General features: G+C 42.3%; 1 protein-coding gene across 3 annotated transcripts in view; it reads left to right on the forward strand.

Moving 5' to 3' along the window:
* Positions 1 to 17,065, forward strand: part of KIF1B (kinesin family member 1B) — a 138,396-nt gene that overhangs the window by 101,890 nt on the left and 19,441 nt on the right. For all 3 annotated transcript variants that reach the window (XM_028487854.2, XM_028487857.2, XM_028487851.2), the window contains 10 exons: positions 2,770 to 2,888; positions 3,875 to 3,960; positions 4,304 to 4,433; positions 4,609 to 4,771; positions 7,471 to 7,561; positions 9,329 to 9,447; positions 10,102 to 10,157; positions 12,305 to 12,413; positions 13,781 to 13,847; positions 14,825 to 14,909. In XM_028487854.2, the coding sequence (XP_028343655.1) occupies positions 2,770 to 2,888; positions 3,875 to 3,960; positions 4,304 to 4,433; positions 4,609 to 4,771; positions 7,471 to 7,561; positions 9,329 to 9,447; positions 10,102 to 10,157; positions 12,305 to 12,413; positions 13,781 to 13,847; positions 14,825 to 14,909 (1,025 nt within the window). The remainder of the gene's footprint in view (positions 1 to 2,769; positions 2,889 to 3,874; positions 3,961 to 4,303; positions 4,434 to 4,608; positions 4,772 to 7,470; positions 7,562 to 9,328; positions 9,448 to 10,101; positions 10,158 to 12,304; positions 12,414 to 13,780; positions 13,848 to 14,824; positions 14,910 to 17,065) is intronic.

Raw genomic sequence — 17,065 nt, forward strand, 5'->3', positions numbered from 1 at the left:
CACTTTCTTTGCTCATCCATAAGAAGCAACTCTTCACCCATTAAAGTTTTATCATGAGACTATAGTAATCCAGTCCCATCTTCAGGCTCCACTTCTAATTCTTGTTCTCTTGCTGTTTCTACCACGTTTGCAGTTACTTTCTCCACTGAAGTCTTGAATCCCTCAAAGTCATCCATGAGGGTTGGAGTCAACTTCTTCCAAACTCCTGTTAATATTGATATTTTGACCTCTTCCCACAAATCACAGATGTTCCTAATGACACCTACAAGGGCGAATCCTTTCCAGATCCATCAAAGAAGTCACTGTCTATGGCAGCTGTAGCCTTACAAAATGTATTTCTTAAATAACAAGACTTGAAAGTCAGAATTACTCCTTGACCCGTGGGCTGCAGAATGCGTGTTGTGTTAGCAGGCACGAAAACATTAATCTCCATCAGAGCTCTTGGGTGACCAGGTGCATTGTCAGTGAGCAGTAATATTTTGAAAGGGTTCTTTTTTTTTTTTTTGCCCTGAGCAGTTGGTCTCAACAGTGGGCTTAAAATATTCAGTAAACCATGTTGTAAACAGATGTGCTGTCATCTAGGCTTTGTTGTTTCATTTATAGAAAACAGGCAGAGTAGATTTAGCATAATTCTTAAAGGCCCTAGGATTTTCAGAATGGTAAATGATCATTGGCTTCAACTACAGGTCACTAGTTGCATTAGCCCCTAACAAGAGAGTCATTCTGTCCTTTGAAGCTAGACATTTGCTTCTCTCTAGTTCTGAAAGTCTTAGATGGCATCTTCTTCCAATAAAAGGCTGTTTCATCTACACTGAAATCTTATTCAGTGTAGCCACCTTCATTAATTAACTTAGCTGGGACTTCTGGATACTTTGCTGCAGCTTCTACTTTAGCACTTCTGCTTCCCTTTGCACTTTTATGTTATGGAGACGACTTCTTTCCTTAAACCTCATGAACCAACCTCTGATAGCTCCAAACTTTTCTTCTGTAGCTTCTTTATCTCTCTTGGCCTTCATAGAATTGAAGAGGGTTAGAGCCTTGCTCTGGATTAGGCTTTGGTTTAAGGGAATGTTGTGGCTGTTTTGATCTTCTATCCAGACCACTAAAACTTTCTCTTTATCATCAATAAGGCTTTTTCGCTTTCTTATATCACTTGTGTATTCACTGGAGTAGCACTTTTAATTTCCTTCAAGAGCTTTTCCTTTGCATTCACAACTTGTCTGACTGGCACAGGAGGCCTTGCTTTCAGCCTGTCTCAGCTTTCAACGTGCCTTCCTCACTAAGCTTAGTCATTTCTAACTTTTGAGTTCAGGTAAGAGACATGAGACTCTTCCTTTCACTTAAACACTTACGAGGCCATTGTAGGGTTATTAACTGTCCTAATTTCAGTGTTGTTGTGTCTCGGGAAATAGGGAGGCCCAAGGAGAGGGAGAGAGACGGGGGAATGGCCTGTTGGTGGAGCAGTCAGAACACACATTTATCGGTTAAGTTCAGTGTCTTGTATGGTTGTGGTTTGTGGCACCTCTAAACAATTACAACCGTAATGTCAAAGATGACAGATCACCATAAAAAAATAATAATAATGAAAAAGTTTGAAATAGTGTGAGAATTACCAAAATGTGACACAGAGTCATGAAGCAAGCAAATGTTGTTGGAAAAATGGCGCCTTGCTGGAGACAGGGTTGCCACAAACCTTCAATTTGTAAAAAATGCAATATCTGCAAAGCGCAAGAAAGTGGAACACAATAAAACGAGGTATGCCTGCATGTGTCACATTTAGCTATGTTTGATTTCTTGATGCAAATGTTTACTCTTTGTCTTGTCTTGTCTTCAAAGATCAGCATATACCAAGTGGGAAGACAGGAGTAATAGTAGGAACTAGATTCTATTTCCCACCCACTAACTGGAATGAACACCCAAGCTTTGTGATCACTGGTTTGTGTTGCTTAAAAAAAGTCAATAGCTACAAAATAATGAAAGAAGAAAAAAAGAGAACAAATGTGATACGACTTTGCTAGTTCATTTGCAGTTGAAAAATGTTAGGTCTTACCTCGTGTATATGCATTTCTGAATAAAGTTTTGAACCCTAGAAGCAAAAGCAACCCTTTAGGGATCAGCTGTCTCCTTCTCCCTTAGCATTTATCTTGATGTCCATCCAGAGTCTCTTATAAGCTCACTAACAAAGAAATTCCTGGCTACATGGCCTTTCCGCCCATATGTGTCAGTCACCCTGCCTAAAGATCATAGTCATTTCTTAGGGTAAAAATAAAGAACCCCAATGTTGTGACTTGAAATCTATTTTAGAGTTATTGACTGTATTTCAGTCACATTTCTCTGACCATTTTTGTCTCCTGATTTCTGTATTATCTATTGGGGAAAACAAAACAAAAACCTCTTTGTAATTAGTTACATTAAAAGGTTAAACTCCTTAATGGGCTCCCTTTTCCCACTCGTAGCAGTATTTGTAGAGGATTATCTTGGAAGTCTACTTCCAATGGTCACTCTACCTATGGTAGTAATTCTTATAAGGAGTAATTTGGTGTACGTTGGTCTTTTCCACTGCTTTACCAAGCGTTTGCATTGGTTTATACGTTATGTATTTTGAAAAAGCAACAGGAGGCAGTCTAAGAGTACAGAACAGAGAGGTGACCTTAGGACAGGGCCCAGAAGCCAGCTCACAGTTTCATGAAGGTATTCTCAGTAAATCTGAAAGCCACCTTCTCTGCCTGTGGGATGCTCAGATGTCTGTCTCCTGGTTTCTGTCTCTAGAGCATTTGTTTACCTGAGCAACCTGCTGTACCCCGTGCCCCTGATTCACAGGGTGGCCGTTGTCAGTGAGAAGGGCGAAGTGCGGGGATTTCTCCGTGTGGCTGTGCAGGCCATCGCAGGTAGGCGCCCCTCTTCTGAAATGAGGGCCGTGGGTCCTCTGCCTCGAGACAAAGCAAGCCAGTTCCGTAAAGGCCGCGCTTCAGTGCAGACTGAAGAAAGCCTTTCTTGCTTCTTTTCTAGCTGTTGTTCCCAAGTATCACGAGTAGATCCTGTTTGGTTTGGGCTACTGCTGTTTTGGAATAATGGGGTAAAGGGATTTCCTTTAACATGAGGAACAACCCTTGGGTTACCTTTATAAAAGTCATTTGCATTTTAAATGATGCATCTTAACTGCTTCAGAAATAACAGGATTTTCAGACGGTTTCTTGCCTAATTTTCTCTCAGGATACTTCTGCTAGACATTTCTGTCCTTTGGCTGCTGTTGTGCAATGCGTGGATCAAGATCTTGACACTTTATACTTTTTTCCAAGATCCAGCCTACATTCTGAAGAAAGAATGTGGCTGTTCCCTGTAACGTTTCTGTTTTAGTTTCCAGCTGCTGTGCTGTATTTAGTGACCTCTTTCAGCCTTTCCCCGTGGAAATGCGTGATAGTCACCAGCGTTGAGCTATGGAGGTCTTCACAAGTACAGTCTAATATTTTCAAATATTTATTGAGTATTATTGAATATAATCTTGTCAAGTGAAGGGATCAGTATTTCTAAGTATGACATTTGAACAACATCAAGAATGAAACCGATCCTTTATTCATTAGTTTCATTCGAGCTAGGGAGGTGGTAAGTTTACCTGAGTAGAGTTGGAAGCAGCCTATTTGACTTTACTGCTTTGGTCTCTTTCTTTCTCATGCAAAAGACTTGTTCTTTAGTGTCTCCTCTTGTATTAAAGTTTGAGAACCCTAAGGCCCACTATCTCCTATTTATTTTTATTTTACTTTCCTATATATTTTTATTATTGTAGTCCAATAGGAGTCATTCCTCCTTGTCCCCATATGTAGTCTCATCCTTGCTTTTTTTTTTTTCTTTCTTTTTTTTTTTTTCCTCTACTTAGCGGACGAAGAAGCTCCTGATTATGGTTCTGGAATTCGACAGTCAGGAACAGCTAAAATATCTTTTGATAATGAGTACTTTAATCAGGTGAGAAATCTTTCAGGAAGAGGAAAACCTTGTGGAAGGATAAGGAAGTAGACAGGTTTTGTAAGGAGGATGTTCAGCACTGGAGAGCAGTTCTGCCTAGAATTAAAAGTATAGGTTACCACAGGATAGTTAATAGAATATGGGACATGTCTAACAATTACTGAGGTAAGGGTAAAGGCCCAGCATTTATAGTGTGTTGTATTGCCTTTTCTCAGGCAGCTCTTAAACCACATAACTTTTCAGTCACTATTATTTGTTGGGCAAATAAATATAAGTTAAGGAAATGGGGGGAAATATGTTGTCCTACTACTTTATCATCTACTTACCCCTGCCTTGTTTTCAGAGTGACTTTTCTTCGGTTGCAATGACCCGTTCTGGTCTATCCTTGGAGGAGCTGAGGATTGTGGAAGGACAGGGTCAGAGTTCTGAGGTCATCACTCCTCCAGAAGAAATCAGTCGAATGAATGACTTGGGTGTGTAATCAGAGTGTACTATGATTGCATATGTTTTCAAAGATGGAAAAATACTGACCATTGTCAAGGAAGATAGTTGCTTTTATCAACTAGGGATGGAAAGATACACTCTCCTCTCCGAAAGGTGCTTTGTGTGTTACTTGAACCATACGTGTGTTCATTTGACCCTCTTTAGATTTGAAGTCAGGCACTTTGCTGGATGGTAAGATGGTAATGGAAGGATTTTCTGAAGAGATTGGCAACCACCTGAAACTGGGCAGTGCCTTCACGTTCCGTGTAACAGTGTTGCAGGCCAGTGGAATCCTCCCAGAGTATGCAGATATCTTCTGTCAGTTCAAGTAAGCCACCCCTTTGCTCTGCCTCCCTAGGCTCTTACCCCGGATGATGTCCTTTGTGCACTATAGAGCGATCTAACACTTGCCAGGTAGTACACTCTTGAGAGAGAAATGACTACCAGCTGCTGAAATAAAATGCTTTCTTCACTCAAGATGGGAGTAAGAACTGGAAACCTACAATGGAATGAAACAGTGTTCATTGTGGGGAGGAGTGTGGCCACATATCCTTCTGGAAGGTTTGGTTGTGGACTGTCCCTCTCTGCCAGGAGTATAGGATCCGATCCAGATGAGCCTACTTATTAGTCTTTTTAAATGCTCTTCATGCTGAAATGTCTTGTTAATAAACAAGTATGAAAACAATGAATTATCCAACCGCCAATATGCTTATTTAATACTTGGGAAAGGGAAAATATAAGTCATTTAAAGAGCAGCAAAATTCTGCATCCACTGAAAAAAAGCTAGTAAATATGTAGAGAAGATGTGACAGGTTTCATTTCTCATCCACTTTCTAAGCATTTTCTATCCTATAACCCTCTGGAGCTCTGTGCTCTAGGTACTTTCCTCTCAAGACCTCCAAAAACATTTCTTTGGAGAATCTTTAAGTTTCAATACCCCCAAACATCAATATGTCTTCAGTATTTGGAAAGGGCCACAGTACAAGAGAATGAAGTCTGAGCCACCCCATTCCTAAAGCCCACAGTTTGCCACTGGTGCCACCAAAAGGCTGCTTTAGATTTCTGCCATTCATTTCCCCTCAGTATGTGCCTTAGCCTTCCCTGGGGTTCTAAAGCAGCATTGCTTCTTACATAGATTTTATCCAAGTCCTCAATTAAATGTGATTATTACATAGTAAGCCACTAATATCATTTGCTTTAACTTATAATTGATGAAATAGTATCCATCCAGTATAGATTTTGCCCATTTAATGGGTTTTTGCTAATAGCCTCAGTTAGTAACTGATGTATTTTATGGAAAAGACCTACTTGGTTAACTGACATCTGAAATGGCAATAGTGGTATGTTGACTTCTGTCCTAAAATCTCCTAAAAAGAGAGTAGCACCTCCACCTGGCATTAGCTCTGGAGGAAAGGGCATGTTGACTCATGCTGAAAGAAGACTCAAGTTCTTCTGAGGTTTTTATAAACTCTCATCTGGCCTGCATAGGGAAAACACAGCTGTAGAGCAATGTGAATGATTTCATGTGTCACCTCTGTGGAACCCCAGGATATTTGTATCTGCTCCAAGCAGAGCCTTGTTGGAGTGTAGATCAGAGATCAGCTGATGCTCATGGCGCCTCTGGCAGGTACACTGTGTGGTCTGGAGAGGAAGAAATTGGAAGAAAAAAAGGAGTAAGAAGTAAGAGAAGGAAAGGGAGAGAGGTAAGGAGAAAATGAGAAGAAAATGAGAAGAAAATAGACAAGAGTACACGTAGTATGGAATGCTACAGTGCCACAGCGGTATGTGGCATCAGTGATTTGGATGTCTGGCAAAAGTACACCAGTGTCTTCAGGCTCAGTGAATTATAGTTGACCCTTGAGCAACTCAAGAGTTAGGGCACTGACCCTCCGCACAGTCAAAAATCCGAGTGTGTATCCAGGGTTCCACCGTATCCGCAGTTCCGCATCTAAGGATTCATCCAACTGCGGATTGTGCAGTACCCTAGTATTTACTATGGAAAAAAATCCACGTATAAGTGGACCCATGCAGTTCAAACCTGTATTGTTCAAAGGTCAAGTGTAATGTGGAAGACTGGGAGTTCATGATCCTGGTGTTTCTGCCCCTACTCTAAGTATTCTTGGACTTCCCTGGTGGTCCAGTGGTTAAGACTTGGCGCTTCCACTGCAGACCCTGGTCGGGGAACTAAGATCCCACATGCTGCATGGCACAGCCAAAAAAAAAAAAAGTATTCTCTTATTTCCATTTTTTTCTTGCAGGAGTGTGGGATGTCCTTCTGGTGGATATTTCTATCTGGCAGTAAATCTTTGAATTGAGTATTGTACAATTCTCCACTTCTTTTTATGTCAGACTTATAATAGGGAGGGAGAGAGAACAATAAAATCTTATGTTTATGAGAATAAGTCAACATAGCCCGCTGACTCAAATATTTCAGGAGTATTTTCTACATTTAGAGCCCTGTGGGAGACACTCGCTGTCTTTTGGGGAGACAAGCAAATAAATACGTTATTACAAACAATGATATCATTGCTGTTGAAGACAAATAGGTCTCTAGTGCTGTGGGAACATAGAACTGTTTGAGTGAGTCAGGGAAGTTTTCCTGGAAGAGGTGATATTTGAATCTCCTCCTAGCTAGTCTTAGATAGACTGCCAGGCAAGTATGCTGTCCACAGGCTTTGATACTACCTTATAGAAGCTTTAATCTGCCAGATCTTTTCTGTACAAAATGATTTCACAATTTTTATTTTCAGTAAAAACCTTTTACAAGGGAACAGGAGTTCACTAAATTCACTGTTCATACATTCACATGGCTAAGTGATAGGGTTAGTTGATTTTTCAGTCATTTTTGACATAAAAGCTAAAATGCTATCTGAGTGATATGGAAAACGTTCTCTACAAGGAAACGTAAATAACTTGACTCAGTTAAAGACTCTGCTTAAGTAAGGTACTGCTTTCCGTGGGATCCAAGCTGATCCTGATGAAACCATTAATAACGAAATTCACGTGGGTCTTTTGTTTTCTCTTAAGCTTTTTGCATCGCCATGATGAAGCATTCTCCACTGAACCCCTCAAAAACAATGGCAGAGGAAGTCCTCTGGGCTTTTATCATGTGCAGAATGTAAGTGACGTGGACGTTTTTGCCAAATGTTTTGCGGGTTTGTGGTACCTTGAAGCGGCTGGGGTGAGGCAGTCGTCATGTGTGGGTCCCTTTGGCTTTCTCAGCTGAAGAAGGATGATAATCTAAGCTGCTGTGTAGGGGGAGCTCTGTGATGAGAACAGACAGTGGAGAGAGCGGCCAGGGCCCTGAGCTAATCCTCAGTGGACAGAGCAGGCAGCATCTTCTCTGAATTACAGTGGGGCCTGTGAGTAGCCTGGGGGTTGGTCTGCCAATAAATTCTTTGTCGGTTTGAATGTAGTGAGTTGTTTTAGTGTTTCCTTCCTAGAATAATAAGCATGTTGCACATGAGTTTTGTTAATATGTTAGTCTTTAAACCACAAGAGACAAATAATTTGGTTGCAAATAATGTAGAAACTATGAAATACATTTTGTAGCTAAATTAAGATTCAGAATCTGTTTCCTTGCAGCTGATTCTATGATTAGTCCTTTAATGCCCCTTACAACTCTCTCATAAGTGGAATAAGAAAACAGACCTTCCATCTCTTCTAGAAAGATTTGCTCAACTCTGTTCAAAAGTCATGATCCTCATTACAATAGCTAACATTCACTGAGAGCTTATTTTGTGGCAGTCATTGTTATACGTGTATTTTTGTGTCTTAATTCATTGAATCCTCACTTTTGTGCCATATACTATCATAATCCCCACGTTATAGTTGAGATTACCGAGGCAGAGAGCACTCGAAGTCACTCACCAAGGTTACAAAGCTAGGAAGAGGCAGAGGTGGGGTTTGAACCCAGGGAAATGTGGCTCTAGCATCCAGGAGCTTCACTACTGCTTGAACAGTCTCGTTCTCTTGCCAACCATAATCCACTCCCTAAAGTGCGAGAGGAAAGGACAACTCCAGAAATGGAACAAGCAAATACAGAACACACTGTTTTCTTTTTTATGTTTAATTGTATAAATATGAGCATGCCTGTATATGATAGATATTGATTGGCTCCTGTGCACAAGGACTGTGCCTGACGCCACTGGGGGGTGCTCAGATGAATCACAGGGTAGATTATGCCTCCGAAGAACTTGGAATTATGATAGGGGAAATAAAATGCATATTTAAACAATAGTGGTACAGGATATAGAAACATTCGAAAGGTATTCATTAAATGCAACGGGAGTAGAGAAGGGAGAGTTATTTCTACTAATGGGAAGAGTCTTTTAAGCTACATTCTTTGTTGGGGGTGGATGTTTTTGTAGAGAAAGGAGGTGGGGGACCTTCCTGAAGACTGTAGTGTAAATAAGAAAAGGTGGGTCACGCTTGGCACTGTACCTGGCACAGAGTCTGCAGTCATGTTTTTCATACTGTTGTTGCTGTTTGAGCTGGGCCTTGAAGTACAGGGATGACAGAAGTACAGAGATGTGGGAAGGCCTCCCAGGCACGGCTGCAGCCTGGGCCAGCCCTCAGGCACGGTGGAGGAGAAAGCAGGCGAAGGGAGCAGCAGATTGAGTCCAAATATTGTGTGAAGGGCAGTAGAGGGGCCAGAGGTCATTTGGGGCAGACAGTGGAGGGTGTTGAATGCCTGAAGCTTGGTGAAGTTACTGTAGAACGAAAACCAGAGAAGAGCCCCTCTCTTTTGGTGTGAGAGGCCTTCATAGTAAAATTCCCAGCACACACTGGGTTCTCAAAGTGCTATAGTGCTGTTCGCAACACAAATGTGTATTTTCCTACAATAAATCTTTCGCTAATCTAGGTTGCCTTTATTCCTTATTAGATTGCAGTGGAGGTTACAGAATCATTTGTGGACTATATCAAAACCAAGCCTATCGTGTTTGAAGTCTTTGGGCATTATCAGCAGCACCCGCTTCACCTGCAAGGACAGGAGCTTAACAGGTTCGGACCGAATGAGCAAAGATTTTTGTTACTGATATTATTGTTGTTGTTATAGTTGTTACTGTCACTTGCTGGAAAAGAAGAAATCTTTTGAGGAATTAAGATAGGTAAATAACAGTTTTATATATTACCCTATGTTTCCATTTCAGAAACATCACCGTCTTTCTTCTAAGCCACCCAGTCACTAACTGTAGGTAGAGCAAATTGAGTTTTGCCCAGGTGACCTTGAGTACTGTCTTTTTCTAGGAAGAGACTGAGTAGGATAGAAAGTTGAGGTGACAGGGATATAACCTGAAAGTTGTGTATAGTTGGTCCTAACCACCCAGAACTTGATGAAGCATAAAGTCACTGTGAAGCATGTGTCTCTAAGTGGAGACATCAAAATTGGGGAGGAGGACAACGATGGGGGCTTTGGGATGATGGCAGAGTGTCATTGTTAACAGAAAAATGTTTCGTATTTATTAGCTCTGGCTTACAAGGGGACTTTTATCAAAATGTCTTAGCCTCAGTTTTACTGTGTGGGTTTATGTCTGATATCTGATAATGTACCGGAGTTGAAAGTACAAATGATCCGTTTTTAAAGGGGATTTAAACACGCCATTAATACCAGCATGGGACTGTTCAGTCTTGAAGGACTTTTGTCTTCCTTTGCAGTCCACCCCAGCCATCTCGACGATTCTTCCCTCCGCCCATGCCACTGTCCAAGCCAGGTGAGCACAGCTGCGTTCTTTGAATGATGTACATCTCTTATTCTGAGTGACTTTTCAGATAAAAAATCATATTCAAATTCCCCCTCCACTTCTGTGCATCCTCGTGTGTTCCGGTATCTAGTAGGAACGAGAATTGTTGGTTCCTGATGTGAAATAAGGGGTGCCAAACAGTAGGGCTCTATATCCCTGCCAATACTGTGGTCTTCTTACTGCAGATTTTGATAAGCTCCATGTTCCTAAATCTCTCTGCTTTGTGTGTAACTCCCTTTAACTGTCAGGTGACCGGGCACTCCTTTGCATATTACGTTTATTCTGCATGTTCATGTATCCTGTTCTGATTTTTCTTTGTTTATTTTCATCCCTTTTCCTCGTTGCCCACTTGCCTCATTCCCACCCCGCGCTGTGCTCATTCTCCACCTCTGTCTCCACCTCGTCGCCTCCGTCCTGCCTTCAGACCATGAGAGAAAGATTGAGCTGATTCGGTTTCTCATATCTGACTATGTGAATGTGCATGTGTTGGACACATTTTCTGAGCATGCCACTGTGCTCGCATCCTCCGCCATTGCCACCTTCCAGGATGGGGCTGACCCATTGCCGCCTTTTCTCTTTCTGCCAGTGCCCAGCTGCCAGACCGAGAGGGTACCTAAACGAGATGGTTAGTAGCTAAAATTAGCTCTGCCTTAGATGTAGAACCATCCTCAGAGGCTGGTCCTAAAGCCTGGCTCTCCGTGTATGAAACACTGATGTTTCTGTTTGCTACTTGACCTGCATGTAGAGTTCAGCACATTGTCAAGATCATATCACATTTCCTTCAGAGAGATTTTTAGGAGGCCCCTTCTCTATTTATACCCCTTTCACGTCATCCAGGGGTGGGGGGTGGGGGAGGGGCTCCTTACATTTGTTGGTGTGGATTCTTTGCAGTGGTATTTTTAATTTTAAAGGTTTTTTACTGGTAGCTGGCTTTTTGTAATGCTCTAGTTCTGCTTTCTGACCCTCAGTTGCCCACCAGAACCAGTAACCCCCTGTTATCTTCTTGACTAGCATCATCACCGGCTTACCTGGAATTCAGCTAGGGTGAATAATGCTGATAGGCCATGCCTCTGAATAGCGCTGTATGAGTCATACAGCCCCTTTAGGTGCATTGTGTCAGTGGATCCTCACAACATCTTTTTAGGTAGTAGGCAAGATACTATGATCTTCATTTTCTAGTTGAGGAGACAGACTCCCAGAGGTTAAGTGACTCAACCAAAGTTTCATAGCTAGTTAATGGTTGAGCGATAATTAGATCCCAAGTCACTGGACTCTCACACCACTGCTCCCAGGTTCAGAGCAGAGAACCCTCTTTGTATTGCCAAGATTTTAGAATTTCTATATAGTGTTTCAAAATGCCCAGCATGTGGAATCTGAAATTCTTGAAAATACGGGGGTTTTGGCTAATACATTTCATCAGTACAGATAAGAATATGGAATTCACATCTGAAGAAAATGGGTAACATGCAATCATTTACAGAATCCTGTATTTACAGATGAGACCAGTGGTTCCCAAACTTGTCCACACATTGGAATCACCTGGGGGGCTTCAAACCTCTCAGAGGGCTGAGTCCCACCCCTAGAGACTGTGATTTAATTGGCTGGCGGTGTGGCCTGGGCCATCTTTAAGATCCCCAGGTGACCCTCGTGTGCAGGGAGGTTCAGGAACCACTGGGTTGGAGGACGGGTCTTTCCCGCCACAGCAGCTTTGATGAGGCCCTGTGATGAGCGAGGCTCGCCCCACATTGCCTGTCCCACATTGTTGCCGTGCTCTGCATGCCGCAAATGTGAGAGTCTAAGGAAGGTTTTTTAATGGTTTTGTGAGCACATTTACTCTGCATGAAACCTGTTTTCTCATCATTGGGTAGTTTGTTGAGAGGGAAAAAGATGCTGACTCTGTTTTCCTTGTTCTCTGAAGTTAGAAGTACTAATATAGTTGACGGTGAAGTTTCTCTGGCTCTTCTGCACTGAAATCTATCCCCTCACTCTCGCTGCCTTTCCCAAGTGTGTCCTTGAAGACTGACATTAGAGAAGCTAATGTCATTAGAGTAGCTACTCAGCTACTTTGCTGAGTAGACTTGGACCAGATTTTAACATTTTCCAAAAACTTTTAAAAGTTCCAGCCACCAAGTTAAATACCATGAGCAAAACCAGCCTTGGCCAGAGCATGAGCAAGTACGACCTTCTGGTTTGGTTTGAGATCAGTGAACTGGAGCCTACAGGAGAGTAAGTCCAGCTTTCTAAAGTTTTAAATATGACAACTTTTCCAAAATTAGAAAATGTAATTTTGAGTCTCTCTTGTCTTTGGGTTCACAGAACATTGTCACATTCCAGTTTTGAACTGAATTTGGGGTGGGGAGGGTCTTTATATTATTCTTTGAATCAGATGTTTGTCAGAGAACTGTCTAGTGTAATAATTTACCTTTTTGTTAGCAATAGCAAGATCATGGAGACTGGCACTTTGTTATGAAGGAAGACAACCTGCAAAGTGGGTTTTAGCAGCAGCAAAGCAAAGGGAGTCAGAAGCATATTGTACTTAAAAGGGCCGAAGGCATATCAATATGTCAGGAGATTAGGGGACAGAATGTTTCTATAGACCAAGGTTTCTCAGCCTCTCACTATTTGGGGCCAGATGATTCTCTGTTGTCGGGGGTTGTCCTGTGCTGCACTGTAGGATATTTAGCTGCATCCCTGGCCTCTACCCATAAGATGCCAGTAGCACCTCCCCTGCTGTTGTGGCAACAGACATTGCCAGATGGCCCCTAGGGGTCAAAATTACCCCCAGTTGAGGACCACTGGCCCAGATCAAAATGATCAGCATCACCTTACTCTCTCTGTATGAGCTGTGTTAGACTAAGTGACGAATGTAATTACTGTTTATAGTTGCCTCAGAAATGCTTTTGAAAAACACAAGAGATCCCTCTCCTGAAACAGAGGCAAGGGGCTGTATCAGTTAGTGTAAAGGGTAGGGGATAAATGTTATCTTAATGATCCTCTATTTATAATGCTGGGTAATACCATTATGATCACCTCCATAAAACATTTATTGAGTTCCTACTGTGTGTGAGGTTTGGCTCTATCGATCCTATATAGAGTTGTCAGTAGTGACATTGCTTCGAGGAATTTGACTTTCCACAGACAGATCTATAATGTGATTATAACTTGCATTATGAGGGAGCAGTAGTTACAGTAAATGGTTTCTACTGAGTTAATTGCTTTCTGATTCTTAAAAAATGATCTAGAATCTGAAATTATCTCTTTCTTATCTCCTGACACTTGCCATTGCAGTTGTATGTTATTTATGGAAATAGCTGTTAGACAAAGAGCTGGGATAGGAGCCAAGAGATGTTACTGCCCTATGAATACTTCAGTCTAGTCAGGATGATGAAACATACATATGTAGAAAGGTTTACTAAATGCATATGACTGTCCAATTAAATGTCCACCCCAGATGGTGAGAAAGATGTGGGATCGGAGTTTAAAAAACAAAGACCACTGAGGGCTGGAGTGACCAGGGAGGACCTCGCAGGTGAAGTTGCACTTAGCACAAGCATTCTGTCTAACTTCTTTCTTTTACATTTCTATTTTTATAGGTATATTCCAGCTGTGGTTGACCATACAGCAGGCTTGCCCTGCCAGGGGACATTTTTGCTTCACCAGGTACTAATGAAGGAGCAAAAGAGGGCTTAGAAGGGAACACCAAAAAAGTTAGAATAAGAAACATAACTCTCTGTTTCTCTGCTTTTTTATCTCCATTTCAAGGGAATTTGGAGGTCAGGGGACATTGCCCCATCCTTTTTTTTTTTCCTTTCCTTAATGTTTCTCAAACCTTGGCTTATATTTATTGATATATACCCTGGCTTTTATGTGTAAATATATATATATATATATATATATATATATATATATATATTTTTTTTCCTGTTTTGTTTCAAGATGTACCTTCTTTTTTTTATTTTTTTTTTTTTTGCGGTACGCGGGCCTCTCGCTGCTGTGGCCTCTCCCGTTGCGGAGCACAGGCTCCGGACGCGCAGGCTCAGCGGCCATGGCTCACGGGCCCAGCCGCTCCGCGGCACGTGGGATCTTCCCGGACCGGGGCACGAACCCGTGTCCCCTGAATCGGCTGGCGACTCTCAACCACTGTGCCACCAGGGAAGCCTGTAAATATATTTTAAAAGAGCTATTTTGAAAGACTTTATTTCATTCAGCTCCATAGTAATTTGTGCAGCTCCCATGTTGTTTTATACAATTTTCACTTTGTGATGTTTGGAAACTCTGCTTTCACAGCCAAAAGTTCTTAATGGAGATTGAAGATGAAGGTTTCAGTGGACTAAAAATCTGGCCATGAAATGTAGGTCCCCCTTTGGGAAATCAAAAGTAGATTTAGTCAGTGCTCAAAAGTGCTTATGAGCCAGGTGGGCATACTCTGGGCATCGGTTCTTAAAATCCATATCAGAACCTGGCTCTTCCTCAGTCCCTGACCTGTGTCCCTTTGTTGAGAATAGCAGTGTGGACAGCATTTCCCCTCTCCCTCCATACCCCCCCACCTTCCTGCCCATCAGACGATCCAGAAAAGGACAAACAAGAGGAAATAAGAGATTGTCCCAGCTAAACTGCAACCCTGTTCCATTATCTAGGGCATCCAGCGAAGGATCACAGTAACCATTATCCATGAGAAAGGGAGTGAACTCCACTGGAAGGATGTCCGTGAGCTGGTGGGCGGTGAGTATGTTCCAGCAGCTGAGGACGGGGCTTAGCGGAGTGACTGCTCCCCGTTCGGAGCACAAGGAGTGTGCGGAAGGCGGCGCTGGAGAGTGTGACTGTCAGAGAGAGTCATTGAGTTGGAAACTACTCTTGTTCCCCAGCTCCCTTCATCGGTTATTTAGCCTGCCATTGTTTTTCTCAGTGCCTGTGGGAGTGCTTCTGGGCCCGAGGCTGTGAGAGGGCCTAAGAGAAGTCTCTGCTCCTTGTGAGCTTGGGGTCTAGTGAGGAGACAGCGTGTGTGCATGTACAGAGCAGTTTGATGAGTGAGTACCAAATGAGAGCAACTGAAAGACCTGTGCTAAAAGAGTTGACGACAGAAAAGATCCAGGAGAACTGGGTTAGCCTGTGGGAGATGATCTGAGTAGATTTGAGAGAACTTAGAGGGTTTCGTTTTCTTGCAAGCATTTGGAATTAGAGAGTCAGCAGTGTCTAACGTGCAAATGGCTAGAAATCTATGGCCAGAGTGGGGAGACTAAACTAAAGCACCGTGAGAGGGAAGAGTGGCCAAACAGCATAAGCTGTAGAACGAGAGCCCACGGCAGGGGGTCTGAACCTAGTTTTGCCATGGACCCCTTTGGCAGTGGTGAAGCCTCAGAATTATGTTTTTAAATGTAGAAAATAAGGCACTGAGGATTACGAAGGGAACTAATAATATTGAAATACAATTGTTAAACTACTAAACAAATTTGTAACATAAGCTCTTCAATGGTGTGGTCAGTAAGCAGCGGGTCTAATTTCTATCATTTCAAAGTGGTGATGAATGTCAAGATACTTCACATTAGTGTGATATGAAAACATCTGTGATTTCTGCTGGGGACAGAGGTATGGGTACTGCTGATTCTCCTTAGAGTTTCCTGAAAATAAAGTTGTAATTTTTTTTTCCCATCCAGTTCAGACCTCCTGAATTCTAACCATAAACCCCTTGGGTATCTGTGGACCAGATTAAGAAGCCCTGGAAGGAAGATTATACTCTGTCGTATCTGGGGCAGTGGTTTTCGAGCTTTTCAAGATTAATTTTTACACAAAACAAGAGAGATGCTTTCTGACCAGAAAGGGTGGGCTGCAGAGGCAGCAGTTACTAAGGCTTCTCTATAACCCTATGGCTTATTATTTTTATAACAAACATGAAATGTGGCAGGTGCTTTTCTGAATGCTCTAAAAATATTAGTTTATTTAATATAACATAACAAACATATAATATGATCATAACAATCTTATAAGGGAAGAATTGTTATTCCCACTTCACAGGTGAGGAAAGTGAGGCTCAGAGGTTGAGCATATGCCCAGGCCGCACAGATAGTTAGTGCTGGAGCTGAGATTTGAACCCAGGCAGTCCTGCTCCAGATACTGTGTTCTTAACCTCTATGCAGTGCTGCATCCCCTAGTGTTATTTGAAAACAGCATTGTAAGATTTTGAAAAAGAAAATGGTGTAATGAAGGCAGCGGCTTAAGAAGTTTGTAGAAGGTGAGTGTGGGTTGGCTTGGAAAGGGGGAGACGTGAGAGCAGCAGGGAGACCAGTTAAGTGGCTGTTGCCGTGTCTGAGATCAGAAGGGGATGACCTTCGTGAGCAGGGCAGTGATGTTGGAAATTAAAGCTGAGGCAGGTATGAGAAGCTCTTTGAACAAAGAGTAAGTTTTCACCGTTGACTAAATGTGGGATGTTAAAGGGGAGACAGAATATGGAGAAGAATGGAAGGCCAAGAATTACAGAATTCGACTGTAGGATTATAGCTGACCAAACAACGCTTCCGGTACCTGAAATTACACAGAGATTTGACAGTCTCTTTTTGGCCAAATGAATTACCGCTTTGTATTTATTTGTTTATTAAAATCAGTTGATTTTTTAAAAATTAATTAATTCATTTATTTTTGGCTGTGTTGGGTCTTGGTTGCTGCGCGTGGGCTTTCTCTAGTTGCGGCAAGCGGGGGCTACTCTTCATTGCGGTGCACGGGCTTCTCACTGCGGTGGCTTCTCTTGTTGCAGAGCACAGACTCTAGGCGTGTGGGCTTCAGTAGTTGTGGCTCCTGGGCTCTAGAGCGCAGGCTCAGTAGTTGTGGCACACGGGCTTAGTTGCTCCGTGGCATGTGGGATCTTCCTGGACTAGGGCTCGAAC

The sequence above is a fragment of the Physeter macrocephalus genome, chromosome 3 (genome assembly GCF_002837175.3).
Source record: "Physeter macrocephalus isolate SW-GA chromosome 3, ASM283717v5, whole genome shotgun sequence".
NCBI classification, from domain to species: Eukaryota; Metazoa; Chordata; class Mammalia; order Artiodactyla; family Physeteridae; genus Physeter; species Physeter macrocephalus.